The 12,121-nt window shown below is 38.1% G+C and overlaps 1 protein-coding gene across 1 annotated transcript in view; it reads right to left on the reverse strand.

The window, feature by feature from the left end:
* Positions 1-12,121, reverse strand: part of STT3A (STT3 oligosaccharyltransferase complex catalytic subunit A) — a 29,449-nt gene that overhangs the window by 11,315 nt on the left and 6,013 nt on the right. The window contains exons 4-11 of the mRNA XM_074216398.1: positions 11,842-11,963; positions 11,373-11,518; positions 10,052-10,142; positions 9,491-9,597; positions 8,515-8,679; positions 7,678-7,858; positions 6,533-6,688; positions 5,214-5,305 (exon numbers count right to left, since the gene is read on the reverse strand). Coding sequence (XP_074072499.1) covers positions 5,214-5,305; positions 6,533-6,688; positions 7,678-7,858; positions 8,515-8,679; positions 9,491-9,597; positions 10,052-10,142; positions 11,373-11,518; positions 11,842-11,963 — 1,060 coding nt within the window. The remainder of the gene's footprint in view (positions 1-5,213; positions 5,306-6,532; positions 6,689-7,677; positions 7,859-8,514; positions 8,680-9,490; positions 9,598-10,051; positions 10,143-11,372; positions 11,519-11,841; positions 11,964-12,121) is intronic.

The following is a 12,121-nucleotide window of genomic DNA, read 5'->3' on the forward strand; positions in this document are numbered from 1 at the left end:
CTTGGCTAACTGTATGTGGAGTAAATGAGAGTAAGGAATTTAGAATGACACTGAGAAAAGGGTTTGGTACCCCAAATAGAAATAGTTAATTAGTAGAAATATTTAAGAGTAAAAGCCATTTCCCCACAAAAATAGTCAAAGGATGTGAATAAATAGTTTTCAAAAGAATTGTAAACTATTAACAAAATCAAATGAAAGAATGCTCCAAATCACTAATAAGAGAATTGCACATCAGAACAACCCTGAGGTCGCTTTGATAACCAAAACTCTACTTAGCTCAAATAATTTTTCAGTCTCTTGAAGTTAGTGTAGACTTCTATGGTATGTGCTAGAATAACATAACTCACTACAATATACTTGGTGTGGAATTTGTGAAGATTGTTGTTGGCTTTTCATTCTTGATTAATCATTGTTACTGTTATCTTTTGAGCTTGTGTAATGGAAGGAGTTTGTTTTTCTTTGTATAAAATATTTTCCCTCTCTTGGTAATTCAACCCCAAAGAATTGTTTAACTTTTCCATGGTGTTTTTTGCAGTTGATTCCTTTTGGGTATGGTAAGGCTATAGTTTATCTTAAATATGCCAAGCAGCTGTCGTGTCACTCTTCTATGTGAATGACTGAATTTAGGGGGGAGGGTTTGACTTTGCTTATCATTTTTCCTGAATGAGTCTCATACTGTCTAATTTATAACTCATCTTAAAAAATGTTAGAACAAGACCTAAGTTATGCTGTGTGTATGTGTGTATGTGCTGTGTGATGTATCCCCTATTATGTTTGTTGGTTTTCAAAATATTAATAAAAATTAAAATAGAAGAGAAAAAAGTCAATGACAAAAAGACAGACTCTCTACATATGTCAAAATGGTTATAGCATGGGGTGGCTAGGTGGCGCAGTGGATAGATCACTGGTCCTGGAGTTAGGAGTACCTGAGTTCAAACTCGGCCTCAGACACTTAATAATGAACTAGCTGTGTGGCCTTGGGCAAACCACTTAACCCCATTTGCCTTGCAAAAAACAAAACAAAACAAAACAACAAACCCTTAAAAATAGTTATAGCAGTATTTTTTGTGGTAGTAAAGAACTGGAAACAATGTAGATGTATACTGTAATTTGGGAGAATACAAATGAATTCAATGAAGTATAATATAACTGTGCCATTAAGACATGACAAATATGATGAACATAGAAAAACATGGAAAATCTTACTTGAATTGACACAAAGTAAAGTAAGCAGAACCAAGAAAATAATATATACAATGACAACAATGTGAATGGAAAAAACAAAGACCAAGGGGTGGCTAGGTGGTGCAGTGGATGAAGCACTGGCCCTGGAGTCAGGAGTACCTGGGTTCAAATCCGGTCTCAGACACTTAATAATTACCTAGCTGTGCAGCCTTGGGCAAGCCACTTAACCCCATTTGCCTTGCAAAAGCCTAAAAAAAAAAAAGAAAAAGAAAAAAAAAGACAAAAACAAAAACAAAAGACCACAAACACTTGGAAATTTATGAAGCAAAATTACAAAGAACAAGAGGAAATAGGAAAAGATATGGGAAAGGGTGGGGGTATCAAAGTCCATGGGTGTAGAACATTGCATATGTTCAATGGATTTTTTTTTAATGTATGGATTCATTTTGCTGAATTTTCTTTTCTCTCTTTTTTTTTAATTATTTGTCATAAGAGATGGTTGTCTGGGACATGGAAGGAATAGAGGGGAAAAGTTAAATGATATAAAAATAAAATATATCATTAACAATTTTTTAAAGAAAGACAATGACTTCAACAGTGTCACCCAGAATGACTGGAAGGATGGTGCCCTTGATAGAAATAGGGTAAACCAAGATGATTGGTTAATCTTCATGAACCCCTAAAAATATCATGTCCTGATTTCCAAAAGATAGAAAGGAAGTGACTTGCTCTAAATCCCCCAAGGAGGAAATATTTGGACACAACCTAGTTCTTTGACCAAGGTTGGAGAAAAACCTAGGATAGAAAGTAGGTAGCTACCATTAATTCACTGTGTCTCCCCACATCATGCTGCTGAACTACTTGAAGTAAACCTACTACAGGCAGAGGTACCAAACCTCTCACTACTATAGTCAGTTCAGGTTCTGGCCTAGAACCAGAAGGGAAATAAAAATTAGCAACCCCTTAGCCCTCCATTGCCACCAACCTGGGTACTAGGGTAGACTTGTTTCTGCTTCTTATGAATGTTGAGAAAACTGTTATGGCTAGCAAATTCCCACTTCCATTTTGAAATCCTTCAGCACCGAAGGCAGCATAGGCAATAACTTCCCCCACCATCATTCCCCATTAACTCAAGATCCTATCCCTCTGGAGTCCCTATTCTTTTGGAATTCCTACTCTTTCATCAACAAACTTCCCTTCATATCAGACTACTCACTCCTTCAGTTTTCTTACACTCAAAGAAACCCAGTTTTACCACAAGCAGACACTGCATTCAAAGATCACCAGTACTGGACGAACTTTCTTTTCTCATGCTCTCCAACACATTAGGCCAGGAAAGAATTGCTGTATATTCCTTGCTAAATTTCACTTCTTGACCCTTTCTGTATCACCATTTAGTCATCATTTCATCTTTCCATGTCACCCCATCTTGATCCAATTTACTCTTAACAACAGGTTCCCCAGCATTCTACCTCCTCTCTCAAGGATTTTAGCAACTGGATCATACTCTTCCTCTACACCACAACTTTTGTCTTCACAAAAGATACAAGTTGATATCACTTCAAACACTCTGGTCTCCTAGTTCATCAATCCTTCCAAATTCCATAACTCAAACCTTCATCTTCACACATAGAAACAGTCATACTCCTCAACTCACCATCATCCATAATTGTTCAATTCCTTTGATTTGGGAATTTGATATTCCTCTCCTTCTATCTCTTCCTCACAATCATTCTTAAATTTATTCTTCATTTCATCACAAATTCTAGTTGATTCACTATTCACTGCTCTCTCAGCAATCACACCTGCTCTAGTCTCACTTTTCTCCTTTTGAAATATTAATTCTGTAGACTAAGCAATTCAACTTTATGCTATCCTCTACCCTCAAATTCCCTGCACCCTTCTATTACTACCACAAAAATCAAATACCTATTCCTAATCTCTCCCATCTTTAAAAAATTTTTTATAAAAATTTTTATAAAAAATTTATATCCATCTCTTGCACTCCTGTGGACACCTCCCTTTATTGGCGAGTTCTTTTCAGAATCTTTACTTTGGGGAAGGATCCCAGACTAATCATTCCTTATTCCCCAGTCTTAGCCACCAGACCCATATTTGGGTATTCCTCCTACCCACATCTCCCCACTTCTCACTTTTCAGTTCTCCTTTTATGTGTTGTTTTTTCCCTTTAGAGGGAAAGTCAGGGTATGGATTTTTTTTAAGGGGGGGGGCTTCTATTTGCCTCTCTAGCACTTAGCAGAGTCCCTGGCATATAGTAAACACTTAACAAATACTTTTTGTAGGACTGAATCCTTTGTCCCCCTCAACTCATTATACTAAGAAAAGCTGTCTACACTCACTGCCCCCACTTTCTCCTCTTCACCCATCTTTTAACTCTTTGCAATCTGGCTTCTGACCCCAGTCAACTGAAGTGGCTTCCTCCAAGGCTGCCAGCACTCTCAGTGGCCGAACCTCTTACCCTCATCATTCTTGATAGGTTACTGCACTGAACACTCTTGACCTCCAACCTCAAACTTCAAGCCTCCCCCCCACCCCCCCTTCATTACATTGTTCTTTCAGCACTCTCTTCCTCCCTATCTGATAACTCACTCTCTCTCTCTCTCTCTCTCTCTCTCTCTCTCTCTCTCTCTCTCTCTCTCTCTCGTCTTGGTGAGATCTTTTTCAATAATCTGAGCCCTAAGCCAGAACACACTCCTGACTCCTGTCCTGAGTTTCCTCTCTCTACACTCTAATTCATAATGTGTATTCCTTGCCTCCACCATGAGAACCTAGTTCCTTGGGAACAGGAAATATACTATTCTTTATATTTGCATAATCAGCACAGTGGCTGGCATATGGATGATTAAAAAAAGTTCACTGTTTAACTGTTCATTTGTTTCTATATAGAAAACTCCTAAATCTATCTAACATTCATCTCTTGAGCTCTGGTTTTTTTTTTTAATCAACTACCTGCGACATGGACTAAATCTGAAAAACCCATGGGATATCTGAATTAAATGTCCCATAGGTTTCTCAAATTTAGTCCATTTAAAACAAAAGGCATTCAACTTCTCTCTAAACTTGCCCCCCTTCCTAATTACCCTGCCAAGGCACAAATACTGATCACCCAGGTTTACCTCAACTTCCTCCAACCCTTCTTTCTCTTGCATACATCCAGTCCAATCATACCTAATTTAGATCCAACCCACCTCTAGCCAAGACAACAGCAAGAGATTCCTAGATAATTTCTCTGCTTTTCTAATCCACCTTTATACTGCTGCCAAAGTAGCCTTCCTAAACACTAGGTCATTCCCCCTAGGAAGACACTTAAATGGCTCTACTGCCACTGGAATACAAGTACCCTTCTTCAGCAATGACAATCCTTCAATCTGACTTGAGTGCCTCTTTCTAGACTTACTTCACTGTACTCCACCCCTACTGATCACCCCAACCTTGCATACAGTTTACATTCCAGTCTCTTCTATTTCCTCCCTGCCTATAGATGGAAAGCTCTTTATCTTCAGGCTCATCTTTCAGTATCCCTAACTTCTTTCAAGGTTCAATTCACAAAGCACATATATTATACCATGTCTTTCCTGATCCTTCCAGCTGTGAGTTCTCCATACAATCCCAAGTCCCCACTACCAAAATTATTCTATCATTGTATTTACTTATCTGTGTATGTTACATCCTGTTAAAAGAATATAAGCTCCCTGAGAGCAGAAGCTGTTTTACTCTTGTATGCTCAGTATCAAACACATTGTCTTGCAGATAGGAGATTAATGAGTACATACATATTGATTTGAATCATAAATTGAAAAAGCTAAATCAGGTCATTGAGATGTGTCAGTGCCTATGGGAACAACAGAAGTAGAACCTTATCCTGGCTTCTCTAGAGAGATTCTATCTAAGGCCCCTACATTCTTAAAGATGGTACTCCCCCAACCATCTGCCTAACATCTCTGAATATCATGAACCTCACCAAGCGGGAAGGAAATGGAGAAAAGAGAACAGAAGACATTTCTCACCATGACAGCTGAGAAGTACATACTGGTCACACCATACATGATGATAAAGATACGGGCATCAGACAAGTTGCTAAAGCAGTAATAGAGGCCAACTGCAAAAAAGGAAAGGAGAAAAACATAGTTGAATCCTCAAGAACTGGACAAGCAGTCATATCCATTGTAACAACAACAAAAAAAAAACTTAAAATACACCTCTAGAAAGGAAAGAACATTCAGCTCCAGCCTGAAGATAGCATGCTAGGGTTTTCAAAGTTATTTCTATGGAAGCTTGGCAAGTGCCCAAACTTCCTTGTAAGTGAAAGTTCTTTTAGATTGGCATAGAATTATGTCTTTAAACAAAGAAAATTAATTTTGAGAAACAGGCAGAAAAGCTATCTTCTGCAGGGTCTTTGTGGAACAAGAATAAGAGTTATAATCAGGTCTGTATCCAAGAGATCAAGATAAAGGGTAAAAAAAAAACAACCCACACATATCAAAATATTCATAGCAACTCTTTTTGTGGTGACAAAAAACTGCAAACTGAGGAAGGGTTGAACAAATTATGGTGTATGACTGTAATGGAACACTATTGTTCTATAAGAAATCATGAGGGATGGGATTTCAGAAAATCCTAGAAGGATTTACATGAACTGATGTTGAGTGACATGAGCAGAACCAGAAAAATATTATACATACTAACAACACTGGGTGATGGTCACTATGATAAGATGTATTCATTTTAGCAGTATAATAATCAAAGACAATTCCAAAAGGCTTGTGATGGAGAATACTATCTATATCCAGAGGGAACCGTGGAATTTAAATGTAGACCAAAGCTTAATAGCTTCAATTTTCATTTTTTTTCTCTCTGTTTTTGTTTTTCCTTTCATTTGGATTTGATTCTTCTTTCACAACAAGATTAATATGAGTCTATATTCAGCATAATTACAGGTGTAAAATCTATATTAGAATGCTTTCTGTCAGGGGAAAAGGAAAGGAAGGGAAGGAGGGAGAAAAAGGTAAAACTCAAAAATCTTACAAAAAAATGACTAGTGAAAACAATTACGGAAAACCATAAATAAAAATATTTTTTAAAAAGAAGTTATATATTCTGTTTTAGATACCTGTCCCAACAAAATTGCCAATGTTGTTCCCACCCCTTTTTTTCTCTCTCTCTCTTCTTTATTTCTATTCTCCTTGAGATATATAAGAAATATTTTTAGCCATCCTCTGTGCAACGTAAGGAAAAGAAACAGTGTTTCTCTTGGGAAGCTTAGATTTTATTTCATGCAGTAACCTCTGCCAAGGAGGCTAAGTCAGAGATTTCAAGATAGACAGACCTGGGAACATGAAGACTAAGAGCTGCAGGTCGAAGTAGTAAGAGGACCAGGTGGTAGGTTGATGCTCAGACACAGAGGCAATGATAGGGATATTGTTCTTAGCATAAGAAGGATCCAGCAGAGAATAAAAACGTCCCGTCCAGGGAGAAATTTTTCCTGGTAAGAAAAAGAAAAATTAAAGTTTCATAACAACTCCTGAGGCTGCAAATATCTAACAACTCATTGTACGCATTTTCTCATCCAAGAAGATGATCTAGAGTCATCCAATCCCTAAAATTAAGTTATCAGATCAAAATTCTATATCAGTCTCTCATATTATTTTGCTTTGAAGTTTTCACTCTCTTCTCTCCATTTAAGACCAGAATGAGAATGCTCCTATTAGCATGCAGAGAAAATAGAGAAAGACTACATGAATAAAATGCTGAGGAAAATGGAATAAAGGCATATTCATTTGCCCAGCATATCACCTTTCTAAATTTGTAGGCCATATTGATTCTAGAATCTCTGAAGAAGATTAATAGAGTCAACATGATCTCTATGCTCAATTACCTTGAACAAACTGGTAGTACTAGAGCTAGAATCAACCTCTGGGATACCAAAACATAAGAGGAAATATAGAGGGAATTAAGGACATTGAGTAAAATAACTGGTCTCTACTCCCTGGAACCATATTGAGGCCCCCATATACTCATAAATAAGAGGGAGATAATCCAGTGTGTAGTTGAGATGTAACTGACAAGGCTTAAGATTTACCCCCTTCCCAAACCAATGAAAATGGACAGGGAAAAGATGGAGATAGAATAGGTCACTCATTTAGTCAACTAGTTTTCCTGACATCAGAGGTCATTCGACAAGACATTCTCAAGATGTACTTAATTCTCGGACAGGAAAGGTAGCTGAATTTAGAAGAATTCAGTATTTGGACCCAAAACAGAATAAGAACTCAAAATAATCCCACTTCTCAAATAAAAGATGATCAGAGAATGGGGAAAGAAGAATGGAATGTGTGGAGAGAATCTTCCTTGGACAAGGAAGGGTCTTTCTTCACATACCCAGTATTCCTGAGGTTTATAATACCTCTGTACTCAAAGAGGTAAACTTACCACAGAGCTCCTGGCCTATCTGTGGCATGAGGATTTCCCTACCTGTCAGCATGAGGACAGCTCCCAGAGTGAGGAGGACAAAACCAACCAAGGAGATAACACTTCGGAAAAGGACTTCAAATTGCTGAGGATTTAGCTTGCTACGCAGGTAATCCACAAAGGCATGGATCTGACACAGACCAAAGACCCCAAAGGCTGCCATATGTTCTGATGATAAAACAGGCTGTGAAGGAGAAGCACTGTGAATAGTAACCAAGGGATAAGGGATAGCTGGATACAGCCCCAGAGCTCTAGTTCATATATACATTAAACTCAATCCAGAGGGCTAGGAGTAGGCTATCTGGAATGATCACTCCAGAACAGGACATTGTTCATCTCAAAGTTTCTGAAACAGTTTCTTATTCATGTGGGAAACAAAACTCAGAAACAAAGCTTCTGTTTGTCTTAGCAATTGATCTTTACAAAGATGGGCCCTGTACATCCATCAAAGGACTTGGGCTTTGGTCTCTTAAAAAAATCTAGGTTCCAGGAGGTGGTCAAGAAATCACTACTGTTAAGTGAAGATATTAACAACTAACAAGAGAGGAAGAATAACTTTTCTTATTCCCATTAACTCAAGTTTCTTCAAAATCCATCCCCCAAACTTTCCCAAGATAAATTAAAGATAAACCAGTCCAAATAAAGGTGACAGAGAAAATAGTCCACCAACAAACTGTTCTAACCAAACTTTAGTGTGTAAAGATGTTTTTGGGGAGGTGGGTGGGAGAGTTTAAAGTTGATAATACAGAATTTTGTAACTATGATTTCACTCCCATCATTAGAAATAAAGTTAGGTTATTAGCCTAGTCAGGCAATATTCCCACGTAGCCTAAGGCTCACCTGGAAGCCCACAAAGGAGATCTGCATAGAAAGGATGGTCCCCAAGCAGTACACAGTACAGTAAGCCACATAGATCCGGTGAGAAAAACGCCCTGTCAGCATCAGCACCAGTACGTGAAGAGGGATCAAGTTGATCAAAAACACATAACCTCCCCATGAGGAGACCTGAGCAAGAACAGAAAAAGACAATTTCTTTAAGTTTTTTCCCTTGATTCACAATCCATATGCCCTCAAAAGGTGATTGCTACTGCCTCTGGAAAAAAACTTCTCTTTGCAGCAACTATTACCTTTCTTCCAAGATTAATTACTTATAAATGATGTCTAAATTCATTGGTGGGGATGCTAAAGTCTTATCTATTACTATTAATTACCCCCCCATGCTCTTCTGGGGCTACTAAAGACAAGGCCATGCTTTTTAACTATTCCCACCCATCCCAAAGAGCCCCAAGAAAAACAAAAGGTGGAAGGGAAGGGGAGTCAACAACAATAGCAACTGTTCAATTCTATGGCCTGTACCTCAACCTCAGTGCCAGCCCAGATGCTGCCTACTCTCAGGTCACATGGAGACCCTAGGGATGTAAGGGAAAGGTATAAGAGTGGAAGAGAGAGTGCATGCATATATATGCTTGAATAGAAAAAGTAGAATGGGTAAGGAAAATATAAAAAGAAAAGAGAAAAAAGAACAAACTAATCAAGCAAGGAGGACCCCCACGGTATATAATGCAGTTCCAAATGTGAAGGTATTTTTTAAAAAAGGGAGGGGAAAACCCCCCATATTTACTTGCTATTAGGCTTGGCATCCACCCCTCTATTAGACCATGATCCTAATGGGAATCAAGGAGACAATTCATATTGTCTGCCTCAGCCCTAACACGGTTCAGGGGAGAGGATCAATAGCTGATCTCTATTTATGTCAGCTCCCAGCATACTACAACCCAAGCCTGAATATAAGGCAGAAAGAAGAGCAGATGGTTACCATGTAGAAATAGGCAAGGGCACATTTGGCAGCCCAGTAGGTGGAGCCTGTCTTTACTGCCTTAATCCACATGTAGTAGGTAAGCAGCATGCAGAAGATGGCAATCCCTGCAAAGAAACACACCATAGTTCATTCAAGGAGGGAATGACAGTTATTCATTCACAAATTCTATCAGGAAAGTCCTTAAAATAAGAGATCCTCATTTAGGACAACAATGTCTAACCAGAAACAGATCAGATCAAAATGCTGATGATATGCCTTCAAATAGAACTTCTGTCTAGTCCTTAGTCTTAACAAAATCCTCTGAACATTATAATTGCTAGGCAAGGAATGGGTAACAAACATCTCCTGAGATATAAAATCAAGGAGATTTAACAAATGATGTCCTCTGGGTGGCCTCCCAGACCTCATCTTCTTTCTTCTCATTTCTTCCCAACATCAAACACTATTTTAGTTCTTAATGCAGCGTAATGGGCCTGGAGCCCACATCTTATAGCTTTTACTGAAGATATGATTAGGAAGTAGGGTGAGCAGACTTCTTTAGCATTTTAAAAGATTTACCTTCATTATCATAGGAACCAGCCACAGATCGGGATATATACCCAGGAACCACAGCAATCATGGCAGCAGCAAGGAGTCCAGCACCTGCATCCTGACAGAATAGAAGCACTAACTTAACACCAACACACCACTGGTTGATAGGAGTACATGAGCTGGGTCTCTAGGTCTCTCTCTATGCCAGGTTCTCTATGCCAACAGCTATTACAAGTAGTTTCAAAAACACATATCAGATAAGCAGACATGTTCAAAGCAAGTCCATGGTATTGCTAAGGAACCAGTTGACACACATACTGAGAACAAACAGGTCATATAACAGCAAACATCAAACAAGAGGGGAAGCAGAAGTGTGATGAGCAGTCACATTTGGGTCATAAAACCATCAAAATATAAGTTAAATAACCCACCTAAGATAAGGTTATCAAATGATTCCCCTATTGGAATACTTGTAAATCCTTTAAAATGCTCCCAAAATATACTTGATGGAAAAATTATATTTCAGTTATAGTTCAGACAGGGGAAGTAGAAGAGAGGTGAGACAAGGGCTTGGAATGCTGGATCATTATTAGGCAAATTGGGAGCTCAGAACAGAGGAGCAGGACTCATAGTTTACACTGCAAAAGATACAGGACAGGTGCTCCAAGAAGCTAAGAGCTGATTTGGCCTATAATAAAGATAGTGCAGGATAGAAGCAGGAAAAGAAGTATCGTCTTGATTTAGAAAAATGAAGGAGTTAGAATATACTCTCCCTCAAGTATCATTTCAAAATCATTCTGCAGCAAGACAGCGCTGCAGAATGTCAAACAAACATTCAGGAAGTCACTATTGGCAATGCTGAAATCTAAAAGGATGATTAAACAGCATGAAATTCAGTAAAGAAAATAAATGGTTTATAAACAAAATCAATAAACCTACATTTATTAGTATCTATCATGTGACAAACACAGACCTAAAGTTTAAACCAGAAAGTAAACACATAGAGAAGACATCAAAGACTCAAGAGTTTTGTCTACGGTAATTCTAACAGTAGGATGTGCTAATCATAATCAGCAATTAGCAGAATAAGGCCCTCATCCAGAGTTCCCAATATTGGTGAAATCGTAGGTTTAAAAAAAAAAGTATTTTTTCACACATAAATGACAAAAAGTTCTCTATGTTTTACAGAAAGGAATGTAGGATCATCAATGGTGGGTAACAGCTTTACAAAGGGAATAATAAGAAAGGACTCACTAATCCCAGTCTCAAGTTATTAGTAATCTTTCCTCTCTTTAGTAATGACTAAACATACACAATACCATTCCCAAGACCCTTGCTAATTCTTCACCTTGAGCTCTTTGGTAAGGTGGTATGTGACGATGGTGGTGAAGGAAGAGAAGAGAGGGGCCAGGAAAACGCAGACATTCCGAATATCAATAGTGATGTGGAAAAAATGTAGGACATGGTAGATTGTAGCAGAAGTGATCATTAAACCTGTAATAAGCAGAAGATAATTAGACAATCCAAAGTGGTTAAGGAATTAGGAGGTAGAAAAGGGGACTATAGTCAGCATCAACTGACTGGTTAGAGAGATCAGAAATACCATTTTATTAAGGCTTTCTCTCTTAAAGAATTTAATCACACACACTTCAAAAGCATGAAAGAACTTCCAATATCCACTTTGTCTTTATGTAAACATTTAGAAATCTACAATTACAATAAAATTAATGGAAGTCCATGAAGCAAGGCTGTTAAAATTTAAAAAAGGAACTCTAAACTGAAGCATACAAATTCCACATTTGAGATTTCCTGTGCACCTGGATAAATTGTTCCTCCGATGATTCGCCCCAGAGGGTACCAGGCCCGGTCATCAAACCAGTTGTGGAATTTATAAAATCCCTCCTCAGTCAGGAACCGGGTAGTTCGATAATTAAAATACCTACAGCAAGAAAGAGAAGCTTATTGTCTTAACTTTTTATTTATTTTTATTTTTTTTTTAGGTTTTTGCATGGCAAATGGGGTTAAGTGGCTTGCCCAAGGCCACACAGCTAGATAATTATTAAGTGTCTGAGACCGGATTTGAACCCAGGTAATCCT

Source organism: Macrotis lagotis, chromosome 1 (genome assembly GCF_037893015.1).
Source record: "Macrotis lagotis isolate mMagLag1 chromosome 1, bilby.v1.9.chrom.fasta, whole genome shotgun sequence".
NCBI lineage: Eukaryota > Metazoa > Chordata > Mammalia > Peramelemorphia > Peramelidae > Macrotis > Macrotis lagotis.